Source organism: Artemia franciscana, chromosome 21 (genome assembly GCF_032884065.1).
Source record: "Artemia franciscana chromosome 21, ASM3288406v1, whole genome shotgun sequence".
Lineage (NCBI taxonomy): Eukaryota > Metazoa > Arthropoda > Branchiopoda > Anostraca > Artemiidae > Artemia > Artemia franciscana.
Window position 1 is genome coordinate 10484880 of NC_088883.1, and position 17922 is coordinate 10502801.

The 17922-nt window shown below is 33.7% G+C and overlaps 1 protein-coding gene across 2 annotated transcripts in view; it reads right to left on the reverse strand.

Annotated features, from left to right (window-relative positions):
* Nucleotides 1–7650: 7650 nt before the first annotated feature.
* LOC136040554 (ataxin-10-like) overlaps nt 7651–17922 on the reverse strand; it is a 39109-nt gene continuing 28837 nt past the window's right edge. The window contains exons 4-6 of one of the 2 annotated variants that reach the window (XM_065724764.1): nt 16646–16833; nt 11421–11484; nt 7651–8232 (exon numbers count right to left, since the gene is read on the reverse strand). In XM_065724764.1, the coding sequence (XP_065580836.1) occupies nt 8072–8232; nt 11421–11484; nt 16646–16833 (413 nt within the window). In that variant the 3' untranslated portion in view covers nt 7651–8071. The remainder of the gene's footprint in view (nt 8233–11420; nt 11485–16645; nt 16834–17922) is intronic. The other variant, XM_065724765.1, reaches the window with a different exon arrangement.

Here is a 17922-nt window from a genome sequence, read left to right on the forward strand (position 1 = left end):
TGGTTTTGGGTTGACACGTGATGTTAAATGTCCACTGGACTTATATGCAAAATGGGGGACTGAATTTGCTTGAACCCAAAAGCGAACAAGTGACCTAAGCCTAATAGACTTGGCTGCTTGCAGTCTAAAGGTGGAATACCGAGTCATAGGATTGACACATGACCAACAAGATTAACTCTCTTATTGGACAAATATTTTTCCAATAATTTGTGAAAAAATTATCATAAATCCCATGTCCCTTGACTATCCAGATGTTGACCCCTTTTGTCCCCCCCAATAAAAATGCTGGAAATTTGTCCCTGTATCTATTATCTCTGAGCAGATACATATATTCAACAATAACATGATTATTTTACATTAATGAAAGTATATAATATGTATAAATTTTCCATATTTTTGATAAAGTAAATTTATCAACAATGTCGTCAAAGTTGACCGTTTCAAATTTTTCTCTTTCCACACTTGAAAATGCTAGGTCAGTTAGGCGATCTTTTCCCATCGTTGATCGTAACCAAAATTCTACACAGGGAAACAAATTGTTATATTAGTTAAGAGGAGGGGGAAATCTTAAGGTTCGAATCCGAAAATCAGGATAATTTTTGATTTTAGCTTTAACTTAGGGCATATCTTTTAGAACACTTATGACTTGAGTATCTAATATTTCAAATAACTACATTTAAAATGAATTTCATTCGGTAATCAATTATATATAAAAGGTATTTCTTTCAAAAGAAGAATGAAATTGTAAAACATCTATAGAAATAGTTGAAAAACAGAAAAAGGTGATGGGGTTTGGAGGAAGATATATTTTTTGACACAGTTCATAGAATAAAGATGTATTACAGTAAAGCCCTGTTAGTAAAATAAACTTTCTTATGCTTTTTTAGCCAAAAATATTGTAATTAAGATAATAATAATTGAATATGACAAATGTAATTAATAAAATTATTATAAATGGTATTATAAATATACTATAATACATGTTAACAATTAACATCATAATAAATAAAAGTTGATACTCACCAAAGAACTAAGAAAATTAATACCCAAATTATGAAATTGCTAAAACTACATTTCATTATGGTGTATCTCCAATCCATACATTATGCTAAGTGTCTATAGTCTTCACAGCATCCTCCACTCGGGTAGACTACTACCATTCTATCCATCTTAGATGGGTAGTTCTTTTATCATATACCGGCGAAGTGCAATATATATACCGTATATATATATACAATATATATATTGTATATATATATATATATATATATATATATATATATATATATATATATATATATATATATATATATATACAATACTCGATCTTTTTCTAACGAAGAATGAAATTTCACCTGCTTTGTTTGCTTATGTGAAATTTTAAGCCGTTTAGTTTTATGCCTTATATATATATATATATATATATATATATATATATATATATATATATATATATATATATATATATATATATATATATATATATATATATATATATATATATATGTATATATATATATATATATATATATATATATATATATATATATATCATATACCGTTTATCATATACCGGCGAAGTTGAATCGTAAGGTACGTATGTTTATTACTAACAAAAAGTTTGTAAAAAAAAAAATAAAAAAAAAAAAAAAAAATCTAGTTGCATTTTTAAGTAACCAAAAATTGGAGGGCAACTAGGTCTCCTATCCCACCCCTTTTTTATCCAAATCGCCAGATCAAAACTATGAGAAGCCATTTAGCAAAAAAAAAAAATCAATATGCAAATTTCATTTTAATTATTAATGTGTGGTGAGCCAAAATCAAAACATGCATTAATTCAAAAACGTTCAGAAAATAAATAAAAAACAAGTTTTTTTTAAATGCAAGTAAGGAGCGAAATTAAAACTTAAAACGAACAGAAATAATTCCCAATATGAAAGGGGTTCTCCCCTCCACAACGCCTTGCTCTTTACGCTAAAGCTTGACTCTTTGTCACAACTCTACTTTTTGAAACAGTAAAAAAAAACTTTAGCGTAAAGAGTGAGGCGTTGTGGAGGGGAGAACCTCTTTCATATACGGAATAATTTCTGTTCGTTTTAAGTTTTAATGTTGCTCCTTACTTGCAGATAAAAAAACTAGTTTTTTTAATTATGTTCGGAATTAGTTAGAGACTGAATTTGTTCAATAGGTACAAAATTATTACCTGAATGTCTAAATTATTACCTGAACTAAGTATAGTCGAAAGGCTCTGGTTTCTTTCTATCACTGTTGTAATCACTCTGTACTTTATCTTTCTGGGACCTTCATTCTACTGAAAAAGAGTGACTTATGTGAACTAGGTAGATGTTACAATAAATACTGTAAATACCTGCTTATGCAGGTTATTTCGATACGATTTCGTATCGAAATCGGAGAATAATCCGAAAAAAACAAAGCCCCCCATATAACTGCAAAACTACGGGAGCTTCATGGTAAGTTATCGACACAAGCATATCGACGGCTTACCCCATATCATGGGCTCATCTGTTCGTTCTGTTGACCTTTTCCCTTGTTGATTTTGTTATACCTATTGTGTTGTATCTTTGTACCTTTGTTCTCACCCGTTTGTTCTGTTGATTTTGTTGTACTTGTGTGTTGTTTTCTTTTCTGGTGTTTATTTTGTTTTCTCTCTTTTTACTCCACTATCCTTACATTGTTTTGTGCAGTGGGTGGGGATTTTCTGCTTGAGGCGATTAACAACTGCAAAATATTTCCGTGGAGAGAGAAGTTTCTTGGGGTGAGCCTTCGAGGAGAAATTTCACTCCAAGGTTATTTGCCAGAATTCCTTAACGAAATTCTTTTTATTTGTCTTTACCGACTAAATTTAACATGTAGAGATGTTCCGGGGTATTTTACGTGGGAAGAACTTTATTTTAAGGAATTTTCCATGGGGGGAAGGAATTTCGCATCGAGGGAAGCTGGATTTCTCGGTATTATTTGAAAAATGATCAGAAAAAAAATCAACTGAAAGTAAGGAGCAATATTAAAACCTAAAACGAACAGAAACTATTCCATATATGAGGGAATCGCCTCCTCCTCAATCCTCCCTCTAAGCTAAAGTTTGATTTTTCTCCTTTAATAACGACTCCTGAAGAATAAGGGCCGTTTAAATAGAATCAGAAGCCTTTTCAAAACTTCTAAATACTCTAGCGTGAACCCCCTCCAAAAAAAAAATACGGAATAATTTCTGTTTGTTTTAAGTTTTAATGTTGCTCCTTACTTTCAGTTGAAAAAACTTGTTTTTTTTTCATTTATTTAATACTAACCAAGATCTTAAAACAGTCTCTGCTAAAGTAGATTGAATATTGCAGAACAGGGAGATTTAAGATCGGATCATAACACCAGATTACACCGATATCACTTGAGATTGGTTGGTTGGAACGAAATGGGAGGATTGAGTTGACAAGTTTTGTAAGATGATTTTGGGGATTAACATTAAATGAAAGCAAATATTTTCATAATGAGAAACGAAGTCAAATAGCCGAAGAGAGGAACTAATTAGGGGTGAACGCTTTACATTGTTTATAGCACGATCCCAGGATTTCTTGTCGCAGGAACCATCCCAGGCATTCAGCCTGGCTCTACGCAGGGAATACTTGTACTCTCGTTTGGTCTTCTTTTTATTTGATGGGCTGAACTAGAAGGAGGACGATCACACGCTATCTACATGCGGAGCCAGAACTTAGCTTTTTGCTTAGCCATCTTCACTTTAGGATTAGCTTTCCACAAGGGATTGCGAGAACCCGTTCACACGCACTCAGAGGAGATAGCTTTTTCAGCGGCAGACTTGAGACAAAACACTATTTGCTGATAATACGAGTTAATAACTATCTGAGTTGAAGTTGTATATACAGATGTTTGCAATAAGTGAAATGGTACTTTGACAGATGATAATAACTGGGACACTGTCAATACACAAAGTAAAACATTGGCATTTTGCCAATTCATCATTGAGAACCACTCGGGAGAGTTATATCATACAGATCTCACCATGGAGCAAGATAGTTGGCACGTGATTGGTAAATGATCGTTGTCGATTTTTGAGTCGTCCACATGAACTATTGATGAAAGTAAAGTTGAATCTGACACAATTACATGATCGCTGGAAGTAAGACCACCACGATTGTGAATATAAGTAAATAGAAGATCTTTATCAGCAAGATGGAATCCTCTGGGTAGTGAATCGAGAAAGATTTCAGATCGGTCAGAATATGATAATAAGTCAGTGTTTATGTCGCCGGCAAGAATCCATTTGGTATTTTGTTTTGAAAGGTCGCTAAGTAGCGTTCGTAGACGATTACATGCTTGTGAAAAACTAGACAACGACTGCACAATTTTTCTATTGCAGGCGATATAAATGTTTATAAATGTAGTATCACCACATTTTGTCGCTAAGATGCTAGCGTCACTTTGCAATAATATCGACTGAGTGTTTTGTATGGAATATATGGCCAGACCTCCTGATGGTCTACCACGGGTTTTCTGGGTGGCTCTTAAGCAGGTATAATGGGTCCAAAAACGCTTTAGGCTATCAACATTCATTTTAGAGAGAAGGTACTCCTGTAAAAACACAATATCATTTTCAATCAGCTCAATAATCAGTAGGTCCTTGTCTTTTGTAACATTAATATTAAGGGATACAAAATTAAACTGAGTTTGAGCATTCATTCATTAGCGTTGTTGAGAGCCGATCGGAGAATTTTACGTTTCAGACTAAAGCTTACGTGTTCCATAGTACAATTTGCACATTTTGGCGAGGCTTTGCAAGGGTTTTCCTTGGAATTCACATGAGGGCCAGAACATCTGGAACACTAAGGATGTGCTGGTGAGCAGGGACAAACTCGAAGCAGGTGATCAGTACTCAGACAGCGAAAGCATCGACATGGAATCGATTGAAAGAGCTTAGAGCGAAAATTTTTATATCCAATGCGGATTCCCGACTCCAGGACCGCGTTCAGAGCGGCTTTGTCGATAAACTCGAAGTGAAAAGTGCGAGAATTACCGATTTGATTAGCACTAACGCGTCCCTCCACTGAGACCTCTAAATCAGCACTTGAATAGTTATCGGGTATTTCACGGACAACGCTAGAGGCTTTTTGTCAATTAATTTGGTTTCAACGTTTGGAACGGAGCTACTAACAGCTACAGCCAGCGTGTCGGCTAAGCACTTATCGCATACCATCACAATCCAGCTCCTGATCTGTGGCTTGGATTTCAGAGTCCACGATCCCGTCGTGACCATCCGGCGTTTCGAGCTTCTTCATGGATAGGGTCTCTGAGCTCTGGGTTCCTTACAACAACAGCGTAGGGCGTTTTTTTCATATTTGAAGTAGAAGTTTCAAGCTTAGACTTTCCCTCAGTAACCTTGGACGCAATATCACGCAGCTGTTTAAGACAAGAGTTCAGCTGTTCAAGAGCCTTGGCACAGAGGGCATCGACAGGGATCATTGGCACTTCGCTGGGACATTTGATTACAAAAACCGGAAGCTTCACGTTCTGGGAATCGCACTTTACAAGCGAAGAAATAATGTCCGAAGCGCAGTTCAATGCAGCGTTTGCTCCTATGCGCTTCGACGGGACTTCATTAGGAAAAAGCTTTAAACAAAGCAATTTACAGGCCTCAGAAAGAGAAAAAGACTCGAAGAAATCGGCAATGTACTCTTTCATCGTATTAGGCAAAACTCCTTTAGCAAGATTTTTCTGTACAAAGCACAGGATAGGAAAGAAGAACAGTTCATATTTGCACCAATTACCAGTTCCCATTTAATAAGTATGATCAAAAGCTGTTATAGATGATAGTGCTGTTTTTTCACTGGATTGAAGGTTCACTTACAAGAGAAGTAAGGGAAGCGTTAGAGGCTGTTTACCTTCTCCCCGAAATTTAAGGGGCAAGCCTGGCGGGTAGCAAAATTATCCGCTTATTCAAATTATAATCCTTTGGTCACTGAATTAATTATTATCAAAATACTGGCTGTAGGTCAGGTAGAGACTATAATCCTTTACCAATTATTAGTAATAGGTTAAATCAAAAAAGAGGCCCTCATACCATGAACTCTGAATCAATACAGAGTTCACAATAATTTATTGTTTTCATTATATGAAAACAATAGATTATTAAGGTTGTAATAATTAAGTATTAGAATAAATACAGCACTAGAATATAATATTTTAATTTTTACCACTGCGAATGGAGAGTTTTCTAAATAAGATAAATGAGAATTGACTGGCTTCTTGAGCTCTAAGTTAGATGTAAAAAAAAGTAAAGTTGGATAGAATCAATTTTTTGACTGGCCAACTTGACACACACTTAGACTGACACCCACTTGCAGCAGAATCAATCAATTTAATTAAACAATCAATGCTCACTTTATTTCCCAAAACTGTTAATTCCTGGTTGGAACTCGCCACAACAAAAATTTCCATAGTTAGATCTAACTTCATATTCTTCATATCCTCACATTCTTTGTCAAGTTTTAGGAACATTGTTATAATTTAGCTACATGGAGTCTACTGGAATCAGCAAAAGTAAAATTTTGAACGTGCTCTATGAGAAAAAAGTTTGAGTACATCTGATCTAAAGTATCCGAGCTAGAAAAAGTTAGTATACCATAAGGAGAAACGCAAGATGAAAATAAATTACGTGATTGTATCTTCCTGCATAACAGGTAGTCGCTAGACAATTGATTGGAAGTTTTTGCAAGCTAGGATCAAATAATACAGCACTTCGATCTTCATCATTTCCTAAAACAACGTTTCAATTTCTCTTACTAACTTATTTAGTCTCAAGTCATTCAACGTTAATAAAATCACGCTATAGCAACAAAAGTCTTCAGAGGCTTGGAAGTTAGATGTAAATTTCAAGGGTCTGGCATATAGTATTCATTATGTGATCTGACCTTGGAGATTTATATTCTAAGTAATTAAACTAAATGATAAACAGAGGTTTAAGTTAATTAAATTTGATGATTAATTAAATGTGTCTGAATTTTAAGCGTCGGCTTTCTTTCTTGTAGCCACAAAACCGAAATAAAGGCGCATTACCTGCACTTGACAGGCTGTTGCTGTTATATTACATGCTGTTGCTGTTACATTACATGCCGTTATATTACATGTTGTTGCTGTTACATTACATGCTGTTGCTGTTACATTACAGCTGTTGGAGTTTAAGCTGTTTACGTGATATAACAGACTCTAATGATGCACTTTGAAGAACAAAGTTAAGATTTTAGATTTTATCTCGTGCTGCTAAAATCGATACAACTTCAGGATTCTATGTTTTCTTCAAGAGTTGAGAAACATCACTGATCCGTCATATCCTTTGAAGATATCTCATTTCCACGAAGTGCATCCTTGATATAAATAATTTCTCAGACAACAATGCCATTTGATTTGAAATTTGAAACGAATATATATATATATATATATATATATATATATATATATATATATATATATATATATATATATATATATATATATATATATATATATATATATATATATATATATATATATATATATATATATATATATATATATATATAGCGGCTAAATATCAAATATTTCGGCTTAATTTCTGGAAGCCTTTAACAACGGGGAAAAAGAAGACTGACCAATGTATATTTTAAAACAAAGAAACAACGGTACAAACTATATTAAAAAAAAAAAAATATTATGCGGTATTTTACGTAGCAATACACACAAATTTGAAATACACCAACTAAATTTGTTAAGAGAGAAAAAAATGAACTTCCTTTCTTTTATAGCTTTTTTTTCAAATTACAATATTTTCTTACCACCTTACGAATTTGGGCACCCTTTATAAGAAAAGCTGACAATCCAAAAAATTAGATTTTGATTCCCAAATGAACAGCCCCTAATAGATAAAAATCTAAAAATTTTCCCAACAAAACTGAAAATTCGTGTGTAATTATATTAAAATATTTTGATGAAAGCCCGTCAATGTCTTCTAACTTACTATCATGTTGGCAAATATATATGGATTTTTTCTATCAGGCAAGGCCAAAAATGTTTAAACCCGCCGTATTCTTTTATCTACAACTTCAAAGCCCATTTCACTCAAAACTTCAGATCTGGTAGTTCCCTGCTCCGTCATAGACGCTACATACCGTTGATTTTCTATGTTGTCTTCCAAAAGGTTTCTCATTGCCAGTATGCACCACTGCTGCATAACTAAAATAAGAACAGAGGTTTTATAGCCCTTTTATGTAGTTCTGTCTTAACAAGATTACAAGAACAAGACGCTAGAACTAGAATAATCAAAACAAAATGACAAAATGAAATAGGGTACACCTGTATTATACCAAACACAGTCGAGAAGTTTGCTGAATGTACTATCTATGAAAACCAGTTTCATAGCCACAAAGACAAATAACGGGTGATAGAATGCACTGGACTTCTATAATTCGTGCTAGATATTAGCACATTAGGGGGGGGGGGGGGTTATCTTTACCTCCATACTTCCCTAATGTGCAAATACATAGCCCAAATTATATAAACTAAAATGCTATATTTTGATCATAATTTGATCAGATATAAGACTTTCCAACTTGTATAGGGAAAACCATCTTTGACGTCTGACGTCATCTCTGGCATATAGTCGAAACAGCTTAGCCATGAAACATGTTCGAAAGAGGACCATTACAGAGCTTCTTGTGGATTCTGAGAAATTTTTTTTTGCCACTATTATAATCTAATTCGAACATCTGTGAATAAAAGTTAAAACCAGAAGTATTTTTCAAAAAAGTATTTATTATACTCTTTGTGGCTAAGAAATTTTAGACCGATGAGGGTACATTAAATTCATAAAGCGTTTATTTTAAACAAAATACAAAGAATCGCTGACCAAAAATTAGCCCACAAATAGAGATACGGGAGAAACTTATTTGAGCTTCATTTATGATGAAAAAACTAATTCATATTTTTTTTCTTCTACATTCCAATATTTTGCAACCTAGCAAAAATGTTGGATGATGCCAGACCTGGTAAGCGATCGGCTTTAATAAAAAAAGCATAAGAAAATGAATTTGGATTTAATGTCTTGAATCGCCACCCATCATTTGATTTTTTTATTCAATTGTTTTTTTTTTACCGTTGCTTGTCAAGGGTCTTACTTTTATTTTAGTGGTGTTTTTAAAGGTCTGATTTTTATTTATTTTAGTGATTGTTTTCAAAGACCTTTTTTTGCACTGAGGATTATCGATCAAAGGATTTGGCCGAAATATTTGCATTGTATTTTCATTTTCACTGGCTGTAAATATCCTCGTTTCTCTTCTGTTTGAATTTTTTCTTATCTTGAACATACGAAGAAAGGGAAAAGCAAACAATTGTAGAGTTCTCCATATTTTATCACTACCATTTATTGCCACCCAGTGTTAAATTTATTTATCAGAAAACATTTACGAATCATATAATAAACATATTTCACTCAGTGTGTGGCAACCTTCAGATCGCACTTGTTACAATATAAAACTGCTAGTGACACTGAAGACCTGAATTTACTTATTTTTAAGCAGTAGTTTAATACATGAGACTAGCCCTTCCATAGCACAGCCTGAAATCCCTGTCAGCTGTTCTACGGCAGGAACTATTCAATCTTTTAAATTCATACACGATTTTTTTTACTCACCTAAGGGTTAAGAATGAACCTCTCTGATTTTAGTCAAATCTTAAACTAGTCCACTTTCATAATGTAGTCCCTAATATTAGCAATTTAGGGTAATATTTATGATAAATAACAAATGCAAAAAAATAATTACTGAAAACTGCGTACTTTTTTCAGTTTAGTTTTTCATAGTAGCCAGTTTTTCAATATTCGTATCCCAATTTACTTAAACCCTATTCACATGTTATCAAGTTTGATATATAAAATATTTAGGTATTTATATAAAAAACTTTCAAGCGAAAAGAAGCTATTTACAGAGCCTTACAGTCTTTGAAGCCGCATCGCCTCGGCTACATGGTATCATAATCATTCCACCTTGTATTTACAGTCAAAACAAAATGACAAATATGTATAAACCATTAGATAAAACTTTCCTTGACTAAGTCTGTTCATTTAAGGCTCCATGAATTTATCTGCAGCACTGCATACATTTGCTCCATCTATTAATAGGACTGTTTTTCTGGGGAGAAGGAGGGAAAAATATGAGCTAGTGCATACATGATCCCAATTTATGACCTTAGTGTGCGTCCTCTTGATCAATATAAAGAATGAAAAAATGAAATGCCTAAGCCACCTTTCTTTCAAAGGAATACATAAGAACTCAGGAGTGGAATTTGGATGCTGAGGTGGTGACGACTCCTTTCTTAATATAGAGATGTTTTGGTGTAGCATTAATATTACATCCATATTCTTTATGCACAAGAGTGATAGTGGTAGGAGTATCCTACAACATTTTACAACCTCCTTGAAAAATATAAAAATTATAACCTGAAATTTAGTTTTCCTCATTTCAATGGATTTATTTTTAGGGATTATTCTTATTATTGAAGTATTGTTATGCTAAAGCTACGTTTTAATATAAAGAAAGGAGGACTGAGGAGGCGGGTGATAATCTTATATTTGGAATAATCCCAAATTCACACATACAAATATCGAACAAAACTTTCTCTAATGAAAATGAAGAACCACATCAAGACTCAACTCCCTCAAAAGTTGAAAAATTGATTACATAAATAGAGGACTTGACAATCCAAAGAAACCCCTCCCTCTTCCATATTGCTCTAAATATATTTGGAAGTTGCATATTTGGAAGTTCCAGATACACATTAGATACGAACTAGCAAGATTCCACGTTATTCAAACTTAAGTAAAAAATCAAAGGGAGAGGGGAGCTAGAGGAACATCAGACAAGGCTTAACCTATACAGTTAAATATAATTACATAAGTTGAATCAGCACAGACATCAGCTTTTTTTGATGCCCCCGGATAAATTTTTTTTAGATTTTGTAAATTTCTTCTTTGTCTTCCATCTCTGAAAAGAGCCAGATTCTTGAGAGTAATTTAGGCGTTAAGATAAAATTCTGAAGAGATCAGCAAAAACTGCTTAAGCATAAACAGCATAAGACATAAACGGCATAAGAAGAAAGCATAAACAGCATAAGCACACTCACAAGTCGGCTTATACGTCTTTAGTTACTATTCTTTACGGAAAGATTGTAGTTTTTAGAACGAAGTCTCTTGTCCTATAATAGTCTAATTTTTTGCATGAAATAGCTCCTTCTGGTAGAAGAGAGCGGTGAAATCTTATAGAGATATTTATTCTCGCCTCTTCCCTGCTCGAAGGCTTGGAAATTAAAGAAAGAAACAAAAAATACAAAAACATAAAAATGATAGATTTGAGTAAAATAAAACTTACAAGGGTTTCTCGCATCTATACAGCAACACTCCATAATTATTTCAATTCCGTTCATTTCACGAATCTAAAATAGACCAAAATAGCAATTATGTTTTGCTTATTCTGTAACTAAAATAAAACAAAGAAATTCTGACAATCAATTAACCATAATCTTAATTGGTATCAGCTATTTAGTAGATCGGCAAAGTTTGTAATAAATAAATTATTAAAATATTAATTAAAAATTACCAAAACAAGAGAATTTAAATTCACTATGTCATTCCATCGTGTTTCGGTAAGGCTGTTGATCTCCCACCCTCTTCCTTGTACTAACTGATACTTAACCTAAACATGAGCTATTTTGAGGAAGAAACATCTTCTGAAAAGGCGAGATTCTGAGCATAAATCGTTATGCCATACATAACTTGTGATGAAGAAAAGCTTTTTTGTATCACCAATACTACAAATATAGAGGAATAGCCACATTTTTTTTTTTTTTTTTTTTGCATGGGTTTTGTTTTTCAGTAAAGTAACAGCTTTGCAGGGTCCTTCAAACCCAGAGAAATAGAGAACAAAACTAAAATAAAAATTATATAAGTTTCGGGTTTTTAGTAAAGCAACAGCTAGTCCTACAAATATACAGAGATATCTAACTCTGGTCGTCCAAATTGTTGATAACATTTTTTATTAGCTCTCAGAATTTTTTTTTTGGAAATTTATGTTTTTGCTTACTTACAATTCGTGAAAATATATCAATGAATATATCAATGGGAGGGGGGATACTGAAATATGCCTTCAAATATAAATAAACCTCTGAAGCAGTTTTTCTAATTTCGAAACCTATACATAAAAAAGTACGAACCACAAAACTAGGTTTCAAGTATTTCAGAAAGTACGAAATTCCATTTTTTGAATATAAGCTGTCTCTCTTATTTATTTAAAATTCATCAGTGTTTTTCTGCTGGCTAGAAATGCAATTGTTCGAAAAAAGTTAATGCAATTTTTTTCTGTTGGGACGGCAGACACTGGACTTGTGCGAAGTTCTTACAGAAGATGGTATTGGTATACATTACAAACGACGAAGCAACGTTACAATCCGAATTCCAGCCCGCGTATCTGATTAAAATCAAGATTTGTGGAGGAGTCCTAAAATACAAAAAATGACTTCTTGTTTAATACACATTTGAATAAGAAGAATAAATCGAATTTTTTTAATTATAAAAACACATTATCAAAATTGATTCATCAAGTGAAAAAAGTGTATTTTGTGGCTCAGTTTTCGAAATCACAAGGTAGTCAAAAAAGAACATGGAGGTTAATTAATTCGTTAGTTGGCAAACATAGGAAGCCTTCACAATCCAGTGAAATGATTGACCAAGATAGGATTATGGTATATGATGATAAATAAATAGTCGATGTCTTAAATAATCATTTTGTTAGTATAGGTGAAAAAACAGCAAATCTATCACAACAATTGTCATATTATGTATCCCTCCCTGTGTTTATCAATTTCTATTTTTCTCTCTCTCTTACTTACTATCTTTATCATATACCTCAAGCTCTAAATGAATTCCGCCCTGTCCTTGTTTTTTTTCTTATTTTTACAAATCTTCACAATCGAGTGAAATGATTGACCAAGATGGGATTATGGTATATGATGAAAAGAAATTACCGATGTCTCAAATAATCATTTTGTTAGTATCGGTGAAAAAACAGCAAATCTATCACGACAATGCTATGCTTTTGCATGCTACGTGCAGAGTTATCAGCTTCCATTTTTTTTTACCGATTTTTGCGTCTTTACGTCTTCATCCTCTAGTCCGTCTGTTTAGTTAGTTTTATTGTTGTATAATTGTAGTGTAGTTCTTTTTTTACTCATTATTTTACTCCATAAGTGTCTTTTTATACATGACGTGGGTTAAAAATAAAGAAATCAGCAAGTCAATTTGACTGGTTTCCTCGCAAACCCTCATGAATTTTATAGTACATACATTCTCGTTTATAACAGCAAAAGTGCAAGTTTTAGTCAAACCCACAATTGAGAATGCAAAATAATTCTCATAAATCACTGCAGAATATCTGCCGTGAGTGGTAGATACCTGCCACTCACAGTGGCAGGTATCCTCACCGTGAGTACCTGCCACCACATGTAGGCAAATCAGTGTTGCTGTCACCAGTCACTGAATCTGAAGTGGTGAACATCACACTTATGAAACGTGGTAATTCTGAAGCGGTTGACGTCTCTTTTTCTAACCTTGTGAAAATCATTATGCCTGTTATTACGACTGTATTCACTTAAATAACAAATTTAATATTTCAGATAGGAGTTAATCCTACATCTTTTAAGGTTTCAACAACTATTGCTCTACATATAGGGAATGACCATTATAATCCGTCTAATTACCACCCAATTTCAATACTGTCTGTGTTTTCTAAGATTGTAGAAACGCTATTAATCGGATGTATAATGTTTTTGAAAAATCAAAATTGTTTTCAAAGCTTCAATTTGGTTTTAGAAAGGGACATGGGAGTGATCATCCAATGGTTATTATTAACCAGCTTGTGAGTGATTGTCTTGACAAAGGAGAAATTCCTACAATCCTGTTCCACGACATTCAAAAAGCGTTAAACTCAATTTCTCATTTTTTTTTTTTTTCTAAGTTTAATAATTCGGTGGTTCGTGGGAAAACATTAGATTTAGTAAAATTGTATCTTTCTGAGAGAACACAAGTTACTTTAACTAATAACTCTATTTCCTCTTTCCTTCCACTATCGTCATCGGTTGGTATCCCTCAGGGTTTAATTATGGGTCCTCTTTTCTTTCTTCTTTATATTAACGATCTGTGTTTTGCTACAACTTCATCCAACAGTTCGTGGTAAGGAACTGTAGTAAGGAGCGACCCGGCTCACTAGTAACCGAAACTCTAAAAAACGGAATTCTGATACCAATAGTTACATCAAAAGAATCGCATTTTAATGCTGATTTTGAATATATAAGTTTCGTCTAGTTTAGTCTTACACATCAAAAGTTACGAGCCTGAGGAAATTTGCCTTATTTCAGGAAATAGAGGGAAACACCCCCTAAAAGTTATAGAATCTTAACGAAAATATCACCATCAGATTCAGCTTATCACAGAATCCTACTGTAGAAGTTTCAAACTCCTATCTACAAAAATGTGGAATTTTGTATTTTTTGCCAGAAGACAGATCACGGATGCGTGTTTATTTGTTTTCGTTTTGTGTTTTTCCCAGGGGGGATCGTATCTACCCAGTGGCCCTACAATGTCGGGGGAGGGCTTATTGTAACGGAAATTAAAAGTTATAGGGCATTTTTAAACGAGCAAAAAAATCGGAGGGCACCTAGTCCCCCCTCTCACGCACACTTTTTCCCCAGGGTCAACGGATCAAAATTTTGAGATTGCCATTCTGTGCAGCTTAGTCGAAAACTTAATCCCTATGTGTGTGGGGACGACTTAATCCCCCACAGTCCCCGGGGGAGGGGCTGCAAGTTACAAACTTTGACCATTGTTTACATATGGTAATGGTTATTATGAAGTGTACAGACGTTTTCAGGGACTTTTTCGCGTTGGAGTGGGGGTGGGTCGGGGGGAGTGGGTTATGGAGGAGGATCTTTTCATGGAAGAATTTATCATGAAGGAAGAGAATTTCCATGAAGGAGGCGCAGGATTTTCTAGCATTATTAAAAAAATTGAGAAAATAAATATTTTTTTTTCAACTGGAAGTAATGAGCAGCATTAAAATTTAGAACGAACATAAAATATAACGTATATATGGGGGTTTGTCTCCTCCACAATACCTTACCTTTACGCTGAAGTATCTTTATTAATTTCAACTATTTATTCTACGGCCTTTGTGATTCAGGGGTCATTCTTAAAGACTTGGGACAGAAGCCAAGCTTTAGTGTAAACAGTGAGGTATTAACAAGGGAGCGAACCCTCTCATATATGTAATAAGACTACACAAATATAGAAGTTCGTTACGTGAGTTAATTCATAAGGTACGTATGTTTATTAATAACAAAAACGTTCGTAAAAAATAAAAAAAATCTAGTTGCATTTTCAAGCAGCCAAAATTGGAGGACAACTAGGCATCCTCCCCCAACCCCTTTTTTTATCAAAATCGTCCAATCAAAACAATGAGAAAGCCATTTAGGAAAACAAAAAGTTAATATGCAAATTTCGTTTTATTTATTCATGTGCGGTGAGCCAAAATCAAAACATGCTTTAATTCAAAAACATTCAGAAACTAAATAAAAAAAACTAAATAAAAGTTTTTTTTAACTGCAAGTAAGGAGCGACATTAAAACTTAAAACGAACAGAAATTATTCCGTATATGAAAGGGGTTGTCCCCTCCTCAACGCCTTGCTCTTTAAGCTAAAGTTTTTTTATTGTTTCAGAAAGTAGAGTTGTGACAAAGAGTCAACCTTTAGCGTAAAGAGTGGGGCGTTGACGATGGGACAACCCCTTTCATATACGGAATTACTTGCAGTTAAAAAAAACTTGTTTTTTTTAATTTTAATTTCTGAACGTTTTTCAGTTTATACATGTTTTGATTTGGGCTCGCTGCACATGAATAATTAAAACCAAATTTGCATAGATTTTTTTTCGGCTAAATGGCTTTCTCATAGTTTTGATCGGACGATTTTGATAAATTTTACGGTCAACTCTTGATTTCTTAAATTTCTAGAGTTAACTCTTCCACATTAGTGGGTCTGAGGAAAATACTTGAAGACATATTCCTCTTTCTCAAATCTAACCTTACACATGGACTCTGATATATATATTTTTTTTTTTTTAATGACTTTTTACAATACAAATTTCAATGCCTATAAAATATAGCATAAACGATACTTCTGAAAATTCTCCCTTCCCAATATTGGTCGAAACCTCTGCTTTCCAACTGTTTTGTTTAATTTTTAAAATTAAAAAAAAGAATTTAATGTTAAATTTTTAAAAGCTTCTACTTAACTGAATATTTTATTGCGGTATGAATACCTAACAAAGACACGACAAAGGAAATTACTTACAGATGAACTTAAAATTTTAGGAGTGTTAAATAAAAACATCACCCACCCAACATCCCCTCCCCATCTTACCCAAGCAAAACACTGATGGGTTATATAAAAACACTGAGAGTTCATTGAAATCTTTGAATTCTAGGAGGGTGGGCCTGTGTAGGCAAACACTTCCAAAAACCACTTCTAAACAATTTTAAGAAGACTAACCTCGTTTTGATTTGATAGATTTCTCCAAGTTAGATTGGCAATTAATCGAATCAAATCTCTTTTGAAACAAAATGTAGGTTCTTCTTGGATCCGGTTTACATTATTTGGTGCTAATACAGCCAAATCTTCAACTGGGGTAAATCCTTCTTCGGCTTCTTTTCCAAGCTGATGAAAACATTTCAAAAGATCTGGAAATATCCTCTATTACTAAGAAGGAGCTAAGATAATTGTATTGAAGATAATAAAATTCATTTCCAAAGAAACGCTTTTCAGATAAAAACAGTGTGCAATTTCTGCTGAGATTTTGAATTATACTGTTGATATTACACAAATCCAAAAATATTCCTAATCTAGGATTTAGAAAAGATGAGGATACGGTTATAGGTAATCACGCTTGCTGGCACACCATTATCTAGAAAAAAAAGGGAAAGGTTCCAATTAGGGAGCCTATTGTGAGTTTCTCCAGCAACAGAGAGTAATCTCAGTGGGCAACTTGGACTTAACTCGTTTTTGCACTTTGTCACTAACTCTCCAACTAAAACTTAAATCATTTCTTATACAAAACAAGAAATTATATCAGTTATGCACCAAGTGTAAATTTAGCACCAAGACATCCAGGTGAATTGGCTATCTACAAATTTTATGTGATACCATAAGTGAGGGATGATAGGAAGTTCTGATGAAAAAAAAGGCACCAAATTTCCGATCAAACATTTCGTCTTCTCTTTAGGTTTCATCCACTTTTTATATAGTGGTCGTGGAACAAACTAAGTAGATTCAGCTGTTGAAGTTGGTGATCGTCATTTGGGAAGGGGAGGGGGTAGGGGAAACATCTAACAAAACATCCAAAGAATATGTCAATCATGGAAACTCAAAAATCTTAGAATAAATTGTGAGAATTCGCGATCTCAGGATATAATTCTCGGTCCAGACTCCCTCCCCTCCGCATACACGAAAATTTCCCTGATCATGCCGTTCAGATCGGTCCATTTCGCAGAATTTTGAATTGAGCGAGCAAAAAAAAGAAAAAAAAAGACAGATCTCCTCTAAGAAGTAAGTTATAATTACCGGAATGGTCTTTTCTAGTTATTGCTCACCGCCCTGTAAAAATACTCTAGCCCCCCTCCTCTTAAAGGTTAGACCCGTACAAAATTATCCAGTAATGATTAATCTTCCAATTATGGCTATAGTGTTATGGAATTAAGTAAATACAGCACTGAATGGATTTATTCCTTTATGGAACAAAGCAGATTAAAAGTAGAAACAAAGTAGATGAC